The sequence below is a fragment of the Rhea americana genome, unplaced genomic scaffold (assembly GCF_003343005.1).
Source record: "Rhea americana isolate MKP2758 unplaced genomic scaffold, rheAme1 scaffold_220, whole genome shotgun sequence".
NCBI lineage: Eukaryota > Metazoa > Chordata > Aves > Rheiformes > Rheidae > Rhea > Rhea americana.
The window spans coordinates 143,217-168,053 of record NW_028186330.1 but is presented as its reverse complement, the minus strand read 5'-3'; the positions used below and the strand labels follow the sequence as shown (position 1 = coordinate 168,053).

General features: G+C 40.2%; 1 protein-coding gene across 6 annotated transcripts in view; it reads right to left on the bottom strand.

Moving 5' to 3' along the window:
* The window catches only part of COBL (cordon-bleu WH2 repeat protein), a 158,541-nt gene extending 133,710 nt beyond the window's left edge, over nt 1–24,831 (bottom strand). For all 6 annotated transcript variants that reach the window (XM_085305456.1, XM_085305457.1, XM_085305461.1 and 3 more), the window contains exon 1: nt 24,770–24,831. In XM_085305456.1, the coding sequence (XP_085161582.1) occupies nt 24,770–24,813 (44 nt within the window). In that variant the 5' untranslated portion in view covers nt 24,814–24,831. The remainder of the gene's footprint in view (nt 1–24,769) is intronic.
* Between the last annotated feature and the right edge of the window lie 6 nt (nt 24,832–24,837).

The following is a 24,837-nucleotide window of genomic DNA, read 5'->3' as shown; positions in this document are numbered from 1 at the left end:
CACCAAGAGCTGAAGGAGGAATCCCCTTTCCTTTGAAAAAGCTGTGCAACTCACACTGTCATTCACTTGTTTTAATCAAAAGGCCAGTAAGCATCTCCATTAACTACACTATAAGGAGAGAAGGGAGGAAAAAAGAACAGAAGAAAAGAGGAGGGGAAAAAAAGGACTGTTCATTTTTTAACAACACTTACAGAAACAAAATTTATAAGAGGTTAATCCCCCGCATAAATGTTAGCATTGACCATTATTTCAGTTGAGTAACTCTAATTTACCAATGAAACAATCCATTCTTCACTAACTCGCATATTCAATTCCTGAACTTCATTTTTGAGAGAAATTTCTATTCGAATTGACTGAAGTTGACAACTTCATTTTTTCCTAACTCAAAAAATAATTACATAAAATTATTAAAGGAAACTATGTATAATGTATGGAGATCTAAAGATGTTTCCAAACGACATTATACCAACAGAACTAGAAGGCTTTCTACAATTAAAACCTATAAAAGGAATGATGGCTATGAAATATATTTATAGCATTTTATTACTAGAGAACGGGAAAGCATTGTGTGGTTTCTTTTAATGATCATTATTTATTTGGTTTACTATAAATATCAGGATATAATAGCAGTTTTTTCTTTCTAAGACTTAGTAGGCTGGAAGAAACTAGTAGCACCTATGATTTCTAAAAAGAATCATATCCTTATGATGAAAGGCATCAGGAAAAAAACTAGGAGATAAAAAAGGCGTAGTAGCACAAACTGGAAAGAGGAGGAAAAAGGGAATTAGCAGGAACAAAAGTAGTAGAAAATAAAAGAGAGACAGAAAAGGCAGAGACAGATGCATGGTCTGTCAAATTTWTCCTGTCCTCTGTCATCCTCAAATAAAATTATGCTTAAAAAGAACAGTGAAACACTATAAAGCTAAAAACTTGTAAAAGGAGAAAAAATCCTAAATCCAGGTGGGAAACAAGCAAGAGGAAACATTACTCTTATTCCAAAATTGTTCAGTCTTTTCCATTCCATATTACAAGTGGATCACTCATCTATAATGCACTACTACTACTAATTACCTGTGCCCTAATAAGGAGTAATATTTTATATTTTGAGCACAATTTTCAGCCACCAATATAAGGCAGGCCAGCTACCCTCYCCCCGCTTTTTTTTTCTGAGATGGAAATTGAGAAGGGGGAAGCCTTGTGCCCMCTCCCTCCAAAAATCAAGAGCAAGAATACAGGAAGCATTTGGTGCTATTATACTATTAGATCTTGTTGTTTTTCCCACAGAGGAAGACTAAGAGTTGGGCATTTTGGAACTTTACCTCCTTAGTATTCTCATCAGCTAATTCTGTGAAATCTATCACRCTGCAACTTCTCTGTTAATTTAAAACAACTTCATTTTTATGTTTTTAATTATTTTTAAGAACGGAAATAACGCTCTATCCAGGCTTAACTGGACCACTGTTAAAAGTGCCGTGCTTTCAAGCTGAAAAGAATCTGCAGAGAAACCTAGTACTGCCAGATACCCAGTATATCTGCTCTTTTTTCAGTAATCTGCTGCAAGCTAATCTTCAATATCACAAGCAAGCCATTGTGTACCAGAAAAAAGACCACTTCTGTACTACCGCTGCATATACAATAATTATTCTACTGTATCCAATTCTGGAGCAAGAAAGAAAAGCGGAAATAGTGATTTACAGTCAATATAATGGGACTATGTATTATGGGGAACATGTACTTGATGTTGCTGAGAATAAGAGAGTGATGAGTAAAATAAATAAAAAATAAAAAAAAATAAACCCTTCAACTACATTCTCTCTCCTGACTGTTCATCAGGTTTTTTTCCCCAAGAATTCTCACTGAAAGAAAAATATTGTGCTAGGYGTTCTCATTCGACAGTTAGATCCATCCGGGAATTGAACACTAAGGCCACTGTGCCAGATTTCAAATATTGCCAAGGTACACATGGCAGAAGACTGTGTGTATGAACTACACTTTTCAGAAGTGAAAAAATGAACACCTGCTGCAGTCTGAGTGTGCACGTATGTATGTCATTATTCATTTGGAGGCATTATCARACACTGATATAGCAATTTAATGCATCTTTACATCCACGTAATTTCTAGCCCTGGGTAGATGCTGCAGTGAATAGATGCCCTCAACTTCAGACAGCTAGTAAGCAAATTTCCTGAGGTAGTGCTTTTTCACCTCGAGTCACTTGTCTCTGGTTTATGGAAGAAAATGGAAGATGAATTAAGGATATTTAGTACAGAATTAAACAGGGGCATCCTGACAGTGCCAACGGTTGAGCTGAAGTCAGCCTTGCAATTCATAATTTCTCATCATGTTTATATCTGATGCTAAATACTATCACAGAAAAGTGATAAAATACTGAATTTTGAATACAAGCTTCAACAGAGGGGAAAAAAATCTCTGTTATTTTCTTTTGTATTTAGGATACCCTGAAGCAAGCTATTCTTTACACTCATTTTTAATAGATCTTGCTTGCAACAACAGTAATCTGAAACTACAGTAGCAGAGGAGCTACAAGATGCATTAGTAGAAGCAGAAAGATCTGACTTTAGTACAAGACTAAAAATATGCTCTCAGAAGCCACAGCAATGATGTAGATCAGTACCTGATGCACTCAAATGCATGATGAATTTAATCTGAATCTGATCTGTAGCTTGAACATTGCAGAACTCTGCTGGCATGTTGTAATATTAGTTCAAAAAGGCAATAATTTGATGTCGAACAKTAACAGCTAGGGTTCTTCTAGCTGCTGTTATTGCAAGTTCACCAAGAAAGAATGCCGCAGGGGCAGAGTATGCCTCCCTCTGAACAGYAACGTACACCAAAGCAAGGATTTCCTGCTCACGCTGAATTAAGAGGTGAGCTACGATTGACAGCCATAAAGGAATCCCACTGAAGTATGTTTTAATATATTTTACACGATTAAAAGTCTATTCTAAGGGAGTCAACAATCTTCTACAGGCAGCAAACCCCTGGCAGTTCAAACCATTAGGCTGATTTGCTTCCTCCAAGCGAGCTCCTCATTCCCTTCTCTTACCTGTCTGGTCCCAGACTTAATACAGAAGAGCATCCACTTCTGGAACACTTCTGAACTTTGTATCTCTATCATTTATAATCTGCAAGATTGTGTCTGCAAGACTGTGTCAGCTGTCCTTTATGACAGAAATTTGACATTCTGAGGGGGACACACAGCTCAATGTTCAACCTATCTGAATAGATGCCATAAAAAACAACTAAACACATGTATTTTGCCTTCTCAAACCAAAGAGAAAAATAAACCTAAATAAAAGTTAATGAAAGAATATTTGTACATCATCTCCCACAAGCTCCAATGTTAGATAACAAAATCATAGTATTTTCATACCAGCATCACCAGTCTACAGTGGACAGACTGTCCTCTCTGTTCTGTGGTAGCGGACAGAAGCTTGTGGTAACCACCATAAGCTTTTCTCTCTCATCAAATCAAGATATGACAAACAGCAACATCCGTGAAGTCTCTGCCTTCAACTACCATGTCCAAAGATTCACATTTCTTTGTTTGCTTATTATTTCCCAAAGTTAAATCCTCCRCATTTTCAGGGTCAAAGACTTACAAAGCATGTAAGTTATTATAAGCATCCTCTTTGTGAATACCACCCTCTTCGCACTCACTACCATTTTTTTGGCACAAATCTACATGTTAACGTCTTTATCAACCTGCCTGCTACTGAGACTCGTACATACTGCAACAGGTATGAACCTGAAAGCTGAAAATCACAACTGAATTGTAGGAGCAAAAGTAGAAGGACAAATCAGTCCTCCAACTGGGGTGTGGGTGGGGGGGTGGAAGCRTGCATGAGCAAGTCTTGGCCCTTCAGAAAGTGAGGCATCCATAGATTTTCACAAAAGTGAGCAAAAAGACAGACAGAAACCCACTCACTCTCCAAATGCTGTCCAGAAAATCATCCCTTTCTCTCCCACGGTCTTCTAAATCACCCAGCCTTCCAAATTTTAGGTTATGAAATCCAGCTACTGGGCCCAGAACCTTCCTCAAGTTATTCCTGCCTTCTGTGCCAGATTCCCACTTCCAACAGCTCAGGACCATTTTTGTTTCCTTCTGAGATCAACACCTTCTCCACTCAATCCAACCACTCAGCCCAAAAGTCTTCTCTTGTCTACTACTGGATGTAGGATAGCAAAGATGTTAGGTAAAATTTCCCACAGATATATCATGTGAGTAAGAGTAACATAGTTATCTGAATGCAAAAATAAACTTTACACATAAAGTGGGATTAGTGATCAAGCCTCATTTTCATGAAGTAATTTTAGAAAGGAAAGGTCACAGAAGGAAGAGTGCAACCAAGCTAGGGCTGACAACTGGAACAGTACCAGCTGGGTTAACGCCTCTCCAGAGGTCCTTCACAACCAGCTGCTCAGGGACATCACAGTTTGTTTTACAATAAAAATTAAGAATGGAAAAAATCCCATTCTCTACCTGATGTTAACAGTACTTCAACTTATATGGGCTTTGCCAAACCCAAAGAATAATGTTCTCAGGTTTTCAAGGACAGCAAAGRGATTTAAAAGCAGCACTCCTATGGTTTTGTTCTTCAAGTGCTTGATGCAAGTTGAAAGCTCTCATCTTTTCTTTACTCAGCTTCAAATCACATAAGAAAAGAGCRGGGTACCTTCTCCTGCCTCCCCTCCTCAAAGAAATTTGAGGGTCATCAGTCAGAAGTATTCATTGTTAATAAGTAATAGCTTTATCATCAGCACGTTGTTATAGCAAACAAACAATCTAAAGGATTCAGCACAGAATTACGAGGCAAGAAACGGGTCACATCTATCCCGCTGTCTTGGGCATATTGCTGGGCATGTTTCTTCAGGTATAAAATGCAGACAGCATGCTACCCTTTCTCTCTAAAATGACTCAACAAAATGAGATTTTGCATTTATGCCACTTTCTTTACAATGTTAATTTTCAGCTAGATGAAAACAAATAGGTGAAAGGGATTTCAGCTATTTTCAGACAGTACACCCAYGTGATTTACTTGGGCAAAATTTCACCTAGAAATCACTTAAAATTGAACGGCTAAAATATGACCCCTCTTTCATATTTATCCTCCCAGGGCAACGAAAGAGAAACCATTTCCTTAGTGGGACTGGAGCCCTGCTTTGCTTTTCTTGGTCTCGGATTTATATTCATAGCTGATCATCAATGAGTTCTTGGTTGCTAAACAACAACAGCCCCTCTGTGTGCAGGCAGCCAGGATAGGAAAGGGAAACGGCCCCCCCCCCCCCAAAAAAAAAAGAATCCTCTCTCAGAGCCAAGCCTCAATTTACACAGAACAGCACATTCTCTTTGCAAGTTGGTGTCTTTTCTGGACAGGTTTCATGGAATCACAAAGTCACAGGAATGTACGGGATCTGAGCTAGCTGTGTTCATGCCCTCCTCTCTGAAGTGGATTTATATGTTGCAACACCTGTGTTATCTTAGAAATAGTTTTGGCCAAGAATAATCCAATGCACAGAAGTGGATTCTTTCTAGACCTGACTGTTGAATACAGAGGGGCACATAACCAGGTCAAGTGGTTTTAAGTCAGGAAAAACGGTTCTTGCTTTAAAGCTATGGAGTCAAAACAGTAACTTCAGAAGGGTGTGACATGTTAATAATTCAAGTCAGCAAAAAAAACTGGATGGAGGCTTACGAAGCCCAACCAGCAGAGGAGAAAACCAATGGTCAGGGTACACCTGAAAGCATGCAAGATGTGCCAGGAGAGAAAGAGGAGGGAGAAAGCAAGAAAGCTACATCATACCAGATCTACGCTAAAGCGTGCAGTGAAATGGGTACACCCCAATTGATTGTCTTTAAGGAAGCAACACCCGCAGAGGCTCCCAGATCACCCAGAGTCTCATAACAACATTTAATGAGCATTCTTCACATCCCTCCTAATGACTAAGGTGCATCAGGCCCACTTGCTCTTTGGCTTATTCAAGTAAATCAGAAAGAGCATACAGCACCTGTAAGTAGATTAAAACTTCATCTGATTGTTTGCTCTGCTGTGTCATTTCAACTTTCAACATTCTGCATTCACACAGATTCCAAAGATACTAGGTTTTGTCTGAATGCTTAGATCATATTTTCCAGCAGCTGGATCTCATTACAGCAAAATAACCCATCTTTGCTCATCTGTTATGATCAGAGTCTAGGGCAATATTATAATGAAAGGAATAAACAAGCCAAAAGACCTGTTCCTCTTTCCTGATGGGAGTGGTGGACTGAAAAGAATTTTGTTCATTATCACCGTATTTTAATGTGGCCTTCCAGTCTCAGAACTGTGTATTAAACCTCCACCTGGACCCCGTTCCTGCAATGCAGGCACTGCAATGCAGTGCAGGCACAGAAGTAGGTTCTCTGTACAGTATCAGGGTTCATATAGTTAGGGCACCCATTACTGTGCCTGCATTTGCAAAATTCACTTGTCTCAGAAACATGGACTGACTCTAGTTAGGAGGCTGGCCAATATAAAACACCTCTAGTTTGCAGAAAAGGTTTTCAAGAATGTGTTATGCATACACCAAGGGAAAATACCTCCCATCCTAAACTCAACAAGTTTGCTGGAAAAAAAGCGATTGCTATCACATCTAGATGCATAATTAAAAGCTTTCCAAAGGGCTGCTCTAACATATACCTGAGTTTTTTTAGCTTCTGCAGCAGCTCAGGAACTTCAATAAAGATAAGGAGAGCATTAAATGCATGCAGTATGATTTCTGAGCTACTTCTCTCTCGCAGGTAATGCAGCGCCGAAGCAATCACAAGTCTTTACTTAAAACTGAGCAGAGCCTTAGGTTTTACTTCAACCAGATACTTCCAAGGTGGAGTCGTTGCTTGTGATAACTTCTTTGCACAGTTCTTAGTGTTTTAGGAAGTAGAAAAGTAACTTGGAACTMATTAACCAAAATTTCAAAGGATATAATTCATTTGACAGAACAGASATGAAGACATCTGGGCAAATATTTCAGTCCCAAGTGCAGTTGAAGTTCAGGCATATGAGATGTTAAAAGGTTCTTACAAACTTCTCAAATAATCTCATCACTTCTTGCACATAAGCAGAGCTGAGGAYGTTCCTTGGACTGAGAAACCAGACTTCATAGATCAGCTCCCCAAATTCTCAAAGAAGAGTTCAATTATGATAAATAACAACACTTACATCTGTAGTAGTTGGATTTTTAAATAGTTATGTAATCTCTATTAAAGTGTTGCAYAGCACCAAAAATCTGAAGAGTCACATCACTTAAGAAAAAGTGATTCCTGTCTCATAAATCACCAATTTATACTGAAATACTTCTGATTTACACTCATATAAATGAGGAGAGAATGAGATTTATAGTTGGTTTCTTCCCTACACATGCAACAGTCAGCTCTCTGCTGCGAATTACCTGCAGGACGATCCTGAGCTTTCCAGGTCATCTACAATGTTGTTATCACACACAGTGCATGCATTCAGAAAGCTTTAGGAAATGATGCACACTAGCACAAATATGAATTTGACTGAGTATGAGCTTTCTGATYCTGAATATCAAGGCCTGTTAATGAAGAAAACAACACTTGTTCAGGAGGTGTTAAGGCACATTGGTGACACCAGGCTGCTAACTCCAGGAAAGCGAGCAGAATCAAATGCAAATCTATACTGTAAAAGGTCTCATGTGCAAAGACCATGGAATCCACTCCCATAGGCTGGCTTGATACTAAATGCTGGAAATARAAGTAGGCAATACCCAAAAGCTTCAAAACTATCGTGCCAGATATGAGACTGCAGATGCTTTTACATTACCACTGTGTTTGAATAATTACAGTATTTTGAACATATAGCATCAGGATTTTTGTTTTGGCTTGCAGTATGGAAGTGCATATATAAAACTGCACAGAACTCTTACCTAGAAAAAAATAAACTAGAACAAGAAGGTATATAGAGTGAACTGKTTAACCTACATAACTGTACACAGAAACAGCTCGACTGCTGCTCAAGCATGAGCGTCACCTGAAGAACACGCTGCAAGCAACAAAAGCTCACAGGGATGCTGCGCAGGGCAGGAGGATGGGGCTATTTACTTCTTTAAAATATATTTAAATATTTTGTAAAATTGATCATAAAAAAAAAAAAAAGGAAAGAAAGAAAGAAAAAAAGAAATCTTGTAGCTGCTGTTGGCCTGGGGATCTCAGTGACCCCTCACTGTTCRCCATCCCACCCCCTTTCCTGCAGGGAGCGTGTTTATGCATCAGCCACACAGCAGAATACTTCGACTCCCCGTCAGTACGTGCAGCAGTCTTGACYGTTTACAGCAAGTTACACTGCTTTTCCATTTAGGCTAAATCATGCATACAGATAGAAGAAAAGCAACTCTTCTCAGACAGGCAATTAAAGAATCATACTGCTTCATCTCCCCATAAGAAAGCTGTTACAGAGTGACTTCTTTTTTAAAAAAAGAAAATCATTCCCATATAGGTACTTTGACCCGAGTAATACTACATAGCCTTCACAAACGTGCATATGCATTATACTATCATATGAGCAACATGTTAATTAAAAGATTTGTGTGTACATACATACAATAAAAAACAACATGTCAGCCAGTTTCTTACAGGTTTGTATGTATGTATTTTAAATTTATATATATATATATATATATACACACACACACACTCTATATTGAACTTTTCTTTTCTTTTGTTTTTTAAACTATATATAGCCACTACGCAATTCAAAACCATGGCTAAAACTTTCACGTCAGCCTGTCTTTTCTTGGGCTTTTTTGCTCCCACAGAAACCCGCTGACTTTAGCTTTTCCCTGTCATTCAGACAGATACTCARTTCTTCAGGAAAGGGAAGACTAGACCTGGTCTTGCTGCCAGGACAGTTAGCAGAAAGGATTCACAAAGGGAAACAGTTATTTGGAAGTTTCTTCTTCATCTTCTCCGGAGAAGGGGAGCCYGAGCTCGTACTCCCCTCTCAAAAAYGCCCGAGGCSCCCATACCCARCRAGGGGTTTCCTGCGGATCCCCACACGATCGTCCTGGCACCCGGCAGGTCCACTCCTGACGTCTTCACCGAAGTCCCGCAAACCTCACTGCCAGCCCCAAAGCCTCAACTTCCCCCCGACCTTCGGTCGGCTGCTGGCAGGGGAGTGAAAACACCCCAGGAGAGCGCAGCAGAGCAGGGCACCTCCACACCTTCAATCACTGCTTTGGGTCCAGACAGGATTTTGGAGGGGGTTTCCTTCGCTTCTGTGGCCGTCTGGGAACAACACAAGCTCACTTCACCAGTACAGCCTGAACTATTAAAAAAAGAGCATCACGGGTATAATCGCCGTAGGCGAAAGGTGCTGCATACACTGCATTTCCCACTGCTGCCTACGGGGAGCAAGCAACACGGCTGCGGGTGGCCAGGGGAGACGAGGACGGAGGGGCAGGCAGTGGTCGACCAGACCAGCCTTTCGGAGAGATTTCAAACGTTTCTTCACAGGAGACTTGGAGACTTAGACAAAGGGAATTTTTTTCTCCTAAATAAATGGCACTATTCTGACAACTCTTTGATTTTTTTTTTTTTTTTTTTTTTTTTTTCCCCCCCCAAACTTTTATTTATTCCGATTCTCCCACTTGGCTACCCCTTAACACATATGCCACTTGTTATCCACAACTACTCAACCACAACTTAGGGTGCGATCCAGTCACAATCCGATCTATTTCTGACCGCAGTCTATGGTCAAATAGCTATTAATATTAATGGTGAAAACAGAACATAACTGTGGGATTACTAACGGTGCCCTTACAACATTATTTGCTTTTCCTAAGGTCTTTTAGTATTTTTTGCTTAATTCGGCAGCTAAAATGCTGACTGCAATCTTCTGAAACTTATACTCATTTATAACTTCCATAATTTCATGCCTTTTTTTTTTTTTTTTTTAAAAAAAAAGAAAGTCTGGTAGAAAACCAAGTTTATAAATGCAGTCTACACTTTCAACGAAACAAATCACCAGTCACATTGCAAACAAATATCCTCATAGCTCCATGGCTTTCCTTTGAGTCATGGGCAAAGAGCAGCTACATGTTAGAAACTCTGAATAACCCACACACCCACGCTCCATGCGCCCAAAGAAGATCATTTCCCAGCAGACATTTGCGGACTCGTTACTAACGATCCAGCTGCTAATTTAGCATCTGCTCTTGTTCTCAAGTTACCAGCAGGTCCCTCCCTATCTAGCAACCCTGCTCTGAATGGGTAGTACGCACGCACGCCTTTGCTGCTGCTTTAAAATACAGGCGTATATTTAGAAACAGCGAGCRACTTAACGTGATAAGCGGGAGGGCGTATTTCAAAATGTACTATGTATATCAAGATCATTCAAATTAACCAACAGCGAACGCCTCAAAACAAAGTTATTTTTGATTTGGTCACTTCAGGAAATATTTGAAGGAGGAAGAAGAAAAATAAGAAAGAAGCTGGGCATATTACAACTTACTCCAGGAAAAATATCCCCCCCACACCCAGAAGACAAATTGTTGTAGTTTATTTAAACTAGAATTTCTTCACTATGAACCCAAAACATACAAGATATGCCATATATTTCCACTGCATTAAAAAACCCTCATATTTTCACAGGCATGTTTTTGTTAGAATGGATTCGGATATTAAAATATTAATTTAAGCTTAGCTGGAAAATTAAACTGCCACCAGGAAAGAAAAGTTCTGAGCTTTCACTCAAGACTATGCCAGTTTAGCAGATGAAAAGGTCTCTGTTCTTTGTACATTATACTTAATTTTGGTGACTAAAAGTGAATTCCCTGACTTACATAGTGATATTATAAAGTTACTCAACATTCATTCGTTCTGAACATTAATATAGTCAGAGGCAAGTAAAAAAAATTTTTAATGTACTAAAGCACTAAAATGATATAGCTCAATTTACTGAATATGTACATACAAATCAAGTTATTTGTGACAAAATAATTTAACACACAAGTATTAAATGTATTTTAAAAAGGAAAACATTATTCACTACGAAAAATCAGTGTGTTACCTACTCAGTTCTCCCATTTAAGTATTCACTGGAGTACCACTCTATTAGAATACATTTATATATGCAAACTGTAGTAATTGGGGAACATATAAACTACAGACTGATTTAAACAGAGGCATACTCAGACATGACAAGCGAACCGATACCAATATATAGATCCGCAACTAGAGGTCAGATGGCTTCCTATCAATTTTATGTGATTACAAAAATGCGTATCAGAACACTGCTCAGGCTTGAGAAGAGCCGGAATCAGACTGAGAACGGATGTCAATATGGTCTACCTAAATGCTACCTACAAGCCCAAACCTAAGGTTTTAGAAGTGTTTCTTCGAACATGCCAGTTATAAAATTTACAAGTAACCACGTAAAAGTTGACAAGTATCACCACACCTCCACAGACAAACCTGTTCCCCCGCGATAATGCATTTTTTTCCGTAGCACGTGAATCCCTGGTTGGGTAAAACTTGCACAAAGAAGTGGAAAGCGTCAGGGAAAAAGACAACAGCCCACGGCCTAGATCAGGTAGCTTGGTTCAGTCCTCCGCACGTACGCCTGTCATTTAAGGAAAGCAATTTATGCAGCTGGGCCCTTCTGAACCTTTCTACCTTATCACAGACTGGATTATCGTGTGCTCACGCACCCCGGGGTTCTGCTGGGCCTGGGCCACCGCTGGCAGCGGGGCCGCCGTCCGAGTCGCAGAAGTGTTGTTTTAAGTCTGCATAGTGAGTCAGAGCTACGTTCAGAGATAGGATTTTGCAGCCGAGGGCTGCAAGGACCGAAAAGCAGAAGATTTTGCAGACAACAACTTRGCCAGAAGATAAGCAATGACAGAGGAAATTCATTCCAACTGCTTTAAAATGCAACACCAGAATAGCAATGACTGCACTCCAAATATAAGTTGAAGCATGTAATTCTCCTCTTCTGCCCTGCTGCAAAAATCAGAAACTTAGAAGAGAGAATTTAAAAAGACTAGAAATAATAAACTTCACTATCAAAGGGCAGCTTCATTTTTTTCCAAGTGATTTCTCCAAATGATTTCTATTTATTCTGAGCTCCAGGGGATGTGCTCTTAGACAAATTTAATAAAACTGGGAAGACCTAAACCCATCCTCTCGTGAAATCCGTGTGCACCATTGCCAAAAGACAGAAACGCACCATCTATGTGTCATAAGCACTGAGCGATGCAAGACTATATAGAATTTCAGGCAATCGGGCGTCTGCATCAAATGTCAACATGGCTGCGCTCTACCACACAGCAATAAAAATGGATATCCCGCAGTCCTCCTCCTCCTCCACCTCCGCAAGCATTTTGAGGATCAGAAGCCACCTCATGAATTTAGTTTCAACTCAACAGTATCCCCTCCGAAGGAAGGCACGTTTGAACAGGACAAAGTTACCCACRTACAGCTTATAATCTGTAGCTTGCACTGCCTGTCAAATTGTTATCCTTGTAAATGCATCTAGCACATAGACATTTGTTAGCTGTAAACGGACTCCAGACCAATTCTGGAAGGAATGCCACAGCTGTATGACACAGTGGGCATTTGGCTCCAGAAGCAAGGTCCTGCACAGTAGCATTTATTTTCCATTTTAAACAATACATGTTTGCACAAAGTACAGTTTTTACATCTTCCATCTGTAACTCTGTAAATAATTTATGTCCAAATTTCATACAGACAGGCTGAAATTTGCAAAGCATGTGCTTTTAAATCTCCAGAAAGCCTACGAAATCAGCAGAGCCAAAGGAGGACGTACATTTCTTTCTATGAGTAGTAATGTAGGCCAGCGCCAAATACTCATTCTCTTTTATGCTTACCATTACTACAAAGCCTTGCTACTAAGACCGCCTGTACATAAGAACTAAAGAGCTGTGCAGGAACCATTGATCTATACCCTAAGTTATACGTACACTACTCAAAATCATCACGCAGAGCAACCCACAGAAGAAAGCAGACAACTCYCCAAAAAGGTCTTGTGGGGACCTTGCTATGCCTATATAATTTAATTACCAAGAACCCCTACTTTCTGTCGTAAGCACAGTTGTGAACAAGTGGCAAGCAAAAAGCATAATGGAAACATGAAGTCTCAAGTACACCTGGTTCCCAAAGCTTTCTAAGTATTTTCCCAAGTTCTGTATCAGCATACATATATCTGGTTGCTGGAAAACAAGACCATTTTTCCTGTCTCAAATGCATAAATATAGTACTATGGCTTCCTGTGACATTTACTGTTTTTTCTTTCTGTAACCGCTGGTATATCCTCGGTACGAGGTAAAAAAAAAAAAAAAAAAAGAAAAAAAGAAAAAAAGAAAAACAGCGTACAAAGTTGAGAAAAGAAGTCTCTCTTGAAGGCTTTAATCTTAACTAAGGCTTGGGGAAAGCAATTTAATCCAGGAAAACCCCTGCTGCTGATTTGGGGCTTTGTCTCCATACAAATAATACTTATGAAAGATTTATAAACATTTGACTACGGTTGCCTACAGGTAGCCAGATGCTCAACACAGCACAAGGGGTTCGTGTGCAATCTGAGCTTTCACATTCTGTTTTTCCAAGTAACTCTGCCCTTCGCGGCCGAGACGGAAAGCCAAACGCAGCCGCCGTGCTGGTGACACGGTCCTTGCCATCTGCTCGGGGAAAAAAGAAACCGCGTAAGCACGTCTTTGCAATTAATCAAAAGACAGAACTATTAAGATAACCTGCAAAAGAGAAGCAGTGGGATATATTTCCCTTTTTTGAGGCAGCCTTTTTAGGTCAGTCACTTAGAGCGTGCATCTGTACTGGAGACATGTAGCTCTGCCCCCAGTCACGGTGTGCTGCGCGGTGCTGAAGCTCGGCACCTTGGCTCTACACACATAGACTATTTACATGAACACAGCTTAATATTTTAGATACCGCACAGAGTTGTTTATACTATGCTAACAAAGGTAGGTGGGAATTTACATTAAAAAAGAGTGGCCAAAACCAGTTCCATACATCACTAAGTAAGAGAGAAAAAAAATTAATTTGCATACCAAAAAAAGAAAATCAGTGCTGCCAATTTCTTTCCAGGTATCTAAACTGAAAAAGAAAATGAGGTAGTTAGAGATTCTTTTTCTACTGCTTTGGTACTAAATGGAATTTAAAAATCAGAAATTATTCTTGGGGAGCAGATTAGTTATATAAATAATTGGCAATGCATTGCAAGCACCATTTCTTTCATTTCTTTTTGTTTCTCTTTAYGAAACTCAAGCAGTCCAGGGAATTTACAGTGCTTTTCATGGCACAAAACCCAAGGTATCTGTATAAACAGGTTTTACACCCGAGGCAGTTTTATATGTGTAACGCATTTTCCAATAGACGCAGATCTCACTCTAACAGGAGAAAGCATGGTGTTTAACCACCAGGACGCAAAGGGATTTCACTCCAAAGTCACCGCGGCAAATTTGAGAATACGCAACGATAACCAGCGAACAAAGGCAGAGATGGGGCAGCGTCCGTAAGGAGGACTGCCGGAAGGTCAGGGCAAGCGGTAGGCTTTTGAGGACAACGTTAGTACAGCCAGGTCTCATGAAAAGAACAACAGCAAGGTCAGAAACAACTGACACTGTCATCCTYGAACAACGTGGACAAGGCACTGTCAGCAGCGAAAAGCGCTTTCCCTGCAAAATACTGGTGGAAACAAGGCACTTTGAGGTCTACTACAACATAAATAAAGGCAACTGCCGGTAAAGGAGAGGTGGGGGAATACAGGCGTTGAACTCCCCTGCCTTTCGTTAGCTTCTTCCGCTGGGTTCCCACGACCGGGACCGGCACCCGACAGCAACAAAACTGAACTGCCCAGGCTCTTCAGCTCTGAGGCAGAGCATTAAGATGATGCATCCTGTTCCCCTCGTGCTAAAGGGGTCTTACAATTTAAAGCTGCTGCACAGTGGCTGGCAAAAGCCCCTTTTTCAATATTGCATCGAACGCTTAACCAGTATTTTCGCTATGCTCCTTTTCCTGAGAAGTGCGAGCAGATTTGCCATCTCTGTCCCAACAGAGCCCCAGAAACCACCGACACAGCCAGCATCCAAGTCTGCCCTGCCCCTACCACTCATTCTGTACAATACTACATTAGCAGCCTTCAAAAAGAAAAAAGAAAAAGGAAGCATAAGGAAAAAAAAAGAGAAAACATCAAAACATCGGATTCTGTTCTGCTGCCATATATAAGCTGAGAGGAAAAACTTCAAAATTTAAAAGGAAAGAATATATATAGCAAGGGATGGGGGGGAAGACCCTGATTTTTGATCCTGGCACCACTGAGCGCTCAAAACCCACTGAGACAATGCATATTAATCACAGAAGAGAACTACAAAAAGCAAACAAATATTTATAATAAATAACAGCTTTCATCCACTGTTGTTTGACTACTACTGAAGTTCACAGCTCCTCTTCCTCGGAAAGATGGGAGCACCAAATGTATAGTCAATAATCCTTGGAGGAGTAATTTTGCTGGTACCTGTGAGACTGAGTACTGGGGAAATGCTGCAGAATTCGTTGCAGAATAACAAGRCACCTTGTCAACAAGGTTTTCTGTTGTTCCTTCCAAATCCCAGCAAGAACCAGAGAGAGACTCTAATTACTATATTTGCTTAAAAGGTAAGGAGAGAAGCAACTCTGCTTTTGGTAATGAAACAGCTTAATCAATGGAYAGTTCAAGGACTTTGCTTAAATCTGGCTTTCTAGGTAGTTCCATAAAGGTGGTTGTGATCTACAAGTCTTGAATTGAAAGGGGAAAATAAGCCAACCCTAAATACACTCTTGAAATCTTTACAGTAACTTTTTATCCTTTTCCTAAATACAAAATGATTCATAAAATCCATAAATCTTTACATTTAAGATTAAATGYAGCTGCATACTTAGCCACATAAAAAGTGAGATATAGCTATAGTCTTTCTTACTTTATTAWTTTTTAAGTTTGATTCTGGCTTCTTTATCCATCACACATGGATACATCTCACAACAGAAAAACTAGGTCTGGTACAAAGAAATTCATTTTGTGTTGATACATATTCAGAAATAACAGACTTGATAGGAAGATAGCAACCTTTGACTTGCTAACATCAATGCAGAAGTAACTGCATCTTCTGGTTTATAAAAGCCCTTATTAAATTCCAGGATGACGCTGAGGCAGCTGCTGGCTTGTTCCCAGCATTTCCCACAACAGGCAAACCTCGGTGAAGGCCAGTACAACACAAAGTCCAYGTCCAAGGATACGCAGGAAGAGTTCAGGACTCACTAAAGGCAGAACCTAGTCCCTGTTTCTCTCCCTCTAAACAAGGGACATCTATCCAGGGAGTGAAAGTAAAGCAGCAATGAAAGAGAAGATGGGAAATGAAAGACTTACATGTCTAGAAAATCACAAGATTACTTGCATCGAARAATCACAACATTAATTTAGCATGTTATGTTGTTCAATACTGCCACTAGATGACCAAGCAACTCTCCAACTCAGCACAGACAGAGGAACAGAGGGAACGAGAAGCAAGCAAAATAATGTCAGCAATTACGACACCGGCCGTTTAGCAACGTGATCTGACCTACTTGCAGCTTTATTTAATGACTTTATGGAACCAGTCACAGGAACCCCTGAAGGTGTCAGAACACCAAGATTTTAATGACACCAGAAGACAAGGAGTGGAGAAGAAAGYCCCCTATGACCGAGGCTTATCAGTGCTGCATACGTGCCAGAAGCAATCAGCTAGCACCATGACAAGTCTCGTTCCAGCACAGGGAGCTGCACTGATACTGAAACATGAGCTCTAYCCTCAGGAGTAATTTCCCTGGTATCCATAAAAGCAGAGTCTTGGTACCAAGGACCAAGAGAAGTTACTCAAGAAAAGAGGGAGGGCAGGGGAAAAAAAAAAAAGAAAAAAGAAAGAAAAAAAACCACACAAACCAAGAATCTGGAGCCACACCAAGATACTCCCTCATCAGCATTCAGAAGCACTGCCGTGCCGTTTGGAAATAAAGCGCTGTAACAAGAGAAAAGGAGATAAAAGGAGAACACAGAAAACAGTTTTTTCTTCAAATTTGGCTCAAACTATTTACTGATTTTAGGGTCTCCTTTCCTGGAGCTCACGGGTAGAAAGAACAAGGACAATACGTGCCCTGTGCACAGTAAAAATAGCCATGCAGTCCTTGATGTTTTTACTGAGGTGGTGTTTTGGCTGCATATGCAAGAGATTCACCTTAAATTAAAAATAAATAAATAAATAAAAAGGCAGAAAGAGTGGTAGAATGGTAAAACATTATTCCATTTTTGTTCCTATTACAAAATAACTTGAGAGTTTTTCAGTTATCTTTTTAGAATCTACTAAAGCAGGCAAAAGGTAGTTCTTACTATACTCCCAAATAATTCTGCATAAGCAAACACAGAGAAAAAAAAATAGTATTTTAAAGGCTCTTGGACAGAGTTCACTACTGTGCTGTCTCCTGCATTGTAAACAGGCTGCCACAGCTCCCGAGAGACCTCAAAGGCAAAGGGGAACTCTCACTGCAGTAGGCACAGGGACAAGAGAAGGGCTTTTTAAACAAGATTCACACTGATAATCTGAAACTGCCCTCTCTGTACTTTTTCCCTTGTTCCCCTAGAGAAATCAGCTTTGAGTAAGCTGACTCTGCACCTAGGGGATTCTCYGTACAAAGATGGCCCCATGAGACCTTCACACAACCTTTGGAGGCAAAACTCCATCTCTCGTCTCCCTTATGTCATCTCCTAACACCATGTGACAMAAGGATTAAGGAGAATCCCAGCACTCTCACCCCAAAATAATAGAATTACTTTTCAGATGAAGGGGGGCTGGCAGACTAACAGAAACAGTCACCAGACCTAGAAGACAACTTATCTCCAACGGTGGACTAGTGTTAAGGTCTTAGACCTTCCTTGTTCTCTGTTGTAACAAAAYCATCATTTTCAGGAAAATTGGTATCACATAATTAGGTGTACTTCAAAAATTATTAACAAAAAAGTGATCATATAGAAGTAGTGGCACATTGTCACAGTATTAAAGACAGCAAATGGTTAAAACGATGTTTGAAAACGCAGGAAGAATCTCAGTCTTAAATCTCTAAGTACTCATGCGGTCTTCAAAAAAAAAAAAAAAAAAAAAAGAAACCACACTTAACATTTAACATTGGATTATAAGAAAACAACCCTTCTTGCTCAACTTCACAATAAGATTTCAGTAACAGTGGACTAGATCAGCATGCCCTTGTACAAATAAAGTCTGACACACAGCGAAGGAAAGCAGATATGGTAAATAAAGAATTGTATACTGCTTACTAGCAGTCCTTGCTGTGGACATAAAGAAACACTTATCTGATTAAGTACTATTGGATTGGTACTTGCAGTTGAACTTCACCATGTGGCTATACTTGGAACACTGATAACATTAAACGCGATTTTCTTGCTCAACCTCTATGCCTGTGGTACGACTTTGCATGGTATCCGTTCATTTTATTCAGTAAAGTTTCTACTGTTAGCACCAATACCCAACGTGGCTCAGAAAGATCGGATTTTCTTCTAGTATGTGTCATTTGTGGAGCTCACCAAGGAAACATCAATTTCAATGCAGCAGCTTCAAGACTACCACCAGGCTTATCTTTGGCTGGCTTCTTGCTTTAAGCAAAAATGAAGACTCAGGACTTCTGGGTGGTCATGGCAATTTTGTGTAGTAAAAGCCACAGCTTTAAGAGTAAATTCATCACTGAACTAAATGACTAAGATCATCACTGAAACCTGTCACAAGAGACTGCTGACTCTTGTCCATGTAGTACATTGCAAAGAACACAAAAAATGCAGTTTAATTCTCAAACACGGGGTTGAATTTACAGGGCCACCAGTAAGAAATAAAGTTTTTTGTCCAACAGACTCTCAACCTGGAAGCTACAGTAGTAACAAAGGAACATGAACAGAAAACACTCTCAACACCTTTTCTTCTACTTCTCTAATTATAGCCACTGCTCTGCACAAATGCAGTGTCTCATGAAGTTCATTAACTGGTGGGAGAACAAAACACTGAAATGACAACATTTCTGGTGCAAAAACACTAAAAATGGGTATCAGATGCTGCATGTTGCAGCTATCGCAGCAGTGCCCTGCCATGCAGGCTCTGTGACTCACTTTTTGGCATGAATCAACCCCCTGGCTCATTGCTGACATTGTAATGCTGAAACTATGACAACAATATACAGGATTACTTATTTAACGATAAGCGGTCTGGCTCACTGGGCAACTAACAACTCTGAAAATACTCTATACATTCAGAAAATTAGTATGTTAATAAGAGCAGGAATTTCCATTATCTGGAATAGCAGCTACTTTGAAAAGATCCTTATATCACAAATATATCTGAAAACATGGGTTTAAAGTCTTTTTCCATTCCCAACTTCTAGTGCAGAAACTGGCTTTACCCACTCAAGAAAAATAATTTTCTGAAGACCCCCCAAACCCTTGCAAGAAGCATTAAAATGTGAGAGCTGTCAACTTCCATGGAAATCACAACAACAAAGCAACACAGAGAGCCACACTATACAGAACATAATCTTTGCCAGAAAATCAAGTGTTTACTGATGCTGACAGAGCAGCTAAAGACCAAGCACAGGGGAATTCTTGTTAGGGCACTGAATTGCGATGCAGGAGAAGCGAGTTCCTTCCCTGATTCTGCCACAGGCTTCCTGGCTGCTTTCTGAGCAAGTCATGTAAACATGTCCACATTTTTGCCTATTAAAAAAAGGGAGTTTCCTAAGTATATTAGTTTAGCCCAAATGAATATTGCTAGAAAGCCTAAATTAATGCTTGTAAGACAATTCAGGTCTGTGCTAAGAGGAGACTAACAAATATTTAAAATGCCATAGATGTTTAAGAATATGCACACATAATCAAAAAACTATCATTCCTTTCAAGACAAGGAAAAAAAAAAACACATCAGTTCATTCTGGCCATAGTCATGGTTGCATGCTGATCTCAGTTGCTTGGCAAAAAAAAACAATACACCACTTCTCTAGCAAGATTAAAGAACTACACACAAACCACATGTTTACCAAAATRACTTCAAAATAAGTATTCCCAAAGTTGTTTGTTCTGATGGCAAGCTAAGTAACATCATCTAAAACTGCACCCCAAGCATTTTAAATTGTAGTTCATGCACAGAACGCTTCACCTAGTCCAGCAGCCTGGAAATTCAATGTACTTGGTACAGCTAGCCCAGACAGAGTGGCAAGTAAGACCCAGCCCATCAAAATGTAGTGCTGTCACCTGCTGAGCAATAAAGTGCTTTTATAAAGAAGAGCAATTTGACTCAGCTGTAAAGCTACAGGCAAGAGAGCTGGGGGTGGTGGGGTGAAATCAAACTGGAATTACAAGGAAAAGACACAAAGCAACATGGAGAGAGGCTACAGCAGGAAAGAGATGGTTCATCTAACAGCATCAGGAGAAGCAAAAAAAAAAAGAAGAAAGAAGAATAAGAAGGAGAAGTATGACAGATATCCACAGCAAAGAAAATAATAAGATACAGTTATGAAAAAAGGAGAGTGTAAACTAACCCTGAACCCTAGAAAGCACAGAAATGGAAGAGACTCTAAGAGCCATCTACTTCATCCATAAACTTGGGACCACTGCTAACATTTCTGAGGGAAAAAAAATGCAAAGGAGAAAAGAAAAATAGGAGAAACAGGAAACAAGAATTCCAGACGAAGAGCTGTCAGGACCAGATTGTACTGCGTTCATCAGGCCATTTAGCTTATTCTTACAACGAGCTTGCTTATCTTCAGCAACCCTGAGCTATTAGTCATGATGGGGGGCGCGACATATCTCCACTAATGTAAAAATATATTTTGGATTTGAACTCTCTGCGAGAAGAGGACTAACACTGGCAGTGGTGCTCCAAGAGTGGTTACAGAGAAGTTCCTTGCCTCAGAGGTACACGTGAGTGGCTCCACCTGAACCCTGCCAGAGCAGGTAAGCACAAAACAGGACCATACATGAGGTACAATGGCAAAAGCAGAAGCGTTAGTTTTTGAACTGGTCAAAACAGAATGCCCAAAATAACTACCACGCTATTAGTCTACATTTCCAWTTGATTTCACCATTCTTTGCCACCTGCTATTCTGTACGATACACAAAGATCTTATATAAAGCAGGTGAAACACAACAGCTTGCCCAGTTTTCCCCTTGTTCTAGTTTTTGATTTAAATTACTTCATTAGTTCTGTATATCCTAAATCCTGTGATGCCTGAATGTGAGTTTTCTGACAAAAACTGACCAGCGTGCAAGAAATATCAGTATTTTAGTGTTCTACAAAAAACAGCTCTCCATTTTTAATAAGGATCCATGTAATACGCTAAGCATATACATATATATATACACATAATAATTTTTTTCTTTAAGGCTAGACATGCAGTTTCACAAACTTCTTTAACTATGCRGACTAGGCATAAAATAATATCAAAAAATTGCTTGACTTATTCTTTACCTGAGGGTTTGYATTCTGAAGTTCTGCATGTAAATGTTACTGATATTTCAGAGACTTTTTCCAAAGTCATTCCAAAGCAAGTGCYACTAGCATATGTGCTTGCATTTGCTGAGTATTATCATAAGGGCCTGCGAGATTGGGAAGGAAGCTGAAGCACAAAAAATAAAGGTCCTACTCATACACACACCTTATTTAATATAGAGACTTTTCCTGAATCAGGGCCTAACTGCTTTGCTGAGGACGACACRGGAAGCTTTTCTGTACAAAAAGCATGGAGAACCAAGCCCCCKGTTTTGAGGAGAGATGATGATGCTCCTAACAGAGTGGAACAGAATTGATCCTAAAAGTTCTCATTTTAGACTCGACTCCTCTATGCCACTTAGGACAGATGTATGCCAATTATGCCAAATTATGGTCAGTAAATTCACCAAACAGACATTTAAGAAACACAGAGACAGAGGCCTACTTCTGCTCTCACTGACAAAATGAGTGCAGCTGCAGACACCAGGGCACTGGGGAACGTTTCTCTCCTCTAGCACCTGTTGCACAATTATGGAAGAACAAATTCTCACTTCTGGTGCTGCTACTGCTTTTCTTAAATTCACTTTCATCATCTAAAATTAACGTTAATTAAATGAAGTGCTATGAAGCTCCATAAAGCTTTGCAAAACTCATGCCTAACAGTTAGTAGTAATAAAATTCTTGGTACTGAAGTCTACAACTCTCCTTGAAATTGAGAAATAGAAAAAAACCCTCTAGCACCAAGACAAACTTTTTCCTTTGCCGTTTAAACAAAAAAACAGTATCCTGCTTTTAAATGCACAGTTGTCAAGCAGCTGTGTCATGAAATAAATGTTGTCAAATTATCTGTGTAAGACACACAGCCGTGTCTTCTGTCTTTTACTCTGTACCAAATGATACATTAAACTTGTTCACTGTTTAATAAAGGAAACTCTTAACAGAGCTATTAATCATTTATATAGGGACAAACCAGCTCTGCCTAAATTTTGTCCAAAACTGTAAAGCCACAGTCATTTTAACTTCTTGCTTTTGTGACTGCAAGCCAATCCAATCAATAAGCTAGAAATTATACAGCATTTCTCCTCCCACATTCAGGAATATACTTATGCCACAGTCCCCTTAAATTAAACATTCCCCTGACAAGTTCCATAGGTGCAGGTCACCTCTGGATTCACAAGGGAATCAACAAGAGTAGATGAAGCTGCCTTCTTGCCATATTTTCTGGTCCTAGTGGATTTCTTCACTGAACAAGCAAAACCTAGTTAGAAACCAAATACCCATCCAGTGCTAAGGCTAGTAACTCTGGGAATTTAGAACTGTTCCTGAGAAACCATCACCAACAGCATGGACTTAGCCAGACTGAGAACTTTCAAATTCCAACAAAAAGCAACAGTATTTCAACTCTTAACTCAATTAAGATAAAACATACAGTCTTTCCCAGTTAATGCATATGAGAGCTTTGCAAGCAGGTTCAGCAAGAACAGATTAGCACCCACACTCCATGCTATACTTGATCCTAGGTGACTCTAACCTTAAGACTAAATTCTCCTCCTTATGCCAGGTCAGGAACAAGGTGACTGAAGTTAATGTAGCTACTCTAATTTCTGTTCATATCTGAGTCTGATCATGCAATCCACTTTAAAGTGATAAAACTAAGTACATAGGTATCATGGAGCTTTGGTTACTAAAGCCCCTGAGACTTCAGTGGATCTCTCAGAAATCTACCAGTTTTCATCCTTGAGATGCATTAATGATACAGATTCTTGTTCGAAATTGAAACTTTTTAATCAATCTTTTGATACCTAGTGACCAAGATGGGTTTTTTGATCAACAATACATTTAAGAAGGGTGGTTACTCCTCAAAACACATATGTAAATTTGCATCCCTGATCTCTTCATCAGAATTCACAGCACAGCTATGTTACTAAATCAAATCTTTATAAGGACATATAGAGAAGGCACATTGTATCTATTGCTTTTCTTTAAAAGGTTAGTTTAAAAAGTCATGATCAAGTAAGACTAATTTTGAACAGAGATTAATCATTTTACAACAGTGCAGCAAAGCAGTCAAAGAAATAACTGTTCACGTGGAGTGCAGCACTGGAAGTGATATCTTCCCTTCATCCATCCCTCCCTGTTCTGACTAACTTTCGAGTTAAGCACTGGAAGACAACTAAATACAGAAACTAAGGAAGCTAAACACATCAAAACTACTGTGGTTTATCAACATGGACTTTAAAAACTGTTGTTTATTTAGCTGACAATGAACTTATGACATAAATGTTATAACTAAAATGGAAAAGCTTCTGAATCGATACATTCTTTTGCAGCATGTGCAGACAGAGGGAAGTAGAGCAGTAAATYGCTGCAAGTAGGCAGCACAGCACTTATAAATTGCCCAGCTTCTACTTGGACAAAAGAGACCACTTGGGACTTCGCACTGGGGCTGCTTTTGGTGCTTAATCAATGTCCTAAATAATTTGCTATATATATATATGTGTGTGTGTGTATATATATACATATATATAAAAAACATATCCACATGTGGTTTACGCCAAGGTTGACTACTACGGGTCCGTTGCAGCAGAGAATTGCCAAATGTCAGAGGAGCCCGTCCAGCACCGTGGTTTACTAAGTCTTATTAAAAAAGAAACAGCATTTTTAATTCGAAAATGCCACTGGGTTGAGGGGTTTTTTTTTTTTGTTTGTTTGTGTGTTTTCCCCTCCTCTACCACGGCCGGGCAGCKAAGGCTGAATAAACCTTTCAAAGGCTTCTGGCGGCTGCAGATTAACCAGCCGCCCTGCCGGGGAAGCCACCGGCCGCGGGTGCTCCGCGGCGGCGGGGAAGGGGCCGGCGCGCCCGCGGCCAACACCGCGGCCTCGCCTCCGCGCCATGCCGGAGAGCACCTGACCCAGGCAGAGTTTGCAAAACAAACAAACAAACAAACAACAAGAAAAACACCACAAAAAACGCACTTTTCCCAGGGGCGGGTCTTGACTACCGACACGCAACCAGCCGCAGCGGGGTTACTGCAGAAAGCGACGGGGCAAAGCAAGCAGCGCTCTTTCCAAAATGGGGGGGGGGGACACCCCGAAGCAAACCCCCCCACCCCCGCTTCCTTCTGCCCTCTCCGTGCCGCGCCGCGCCGCGCGGGGGGCGCCGCCTTACCCGCTGGGGGGCTTGCCGGCCCCCGGGTGCACCAGCGTCTCCATGGGCGGCCGCCGCGGCGCGCACGC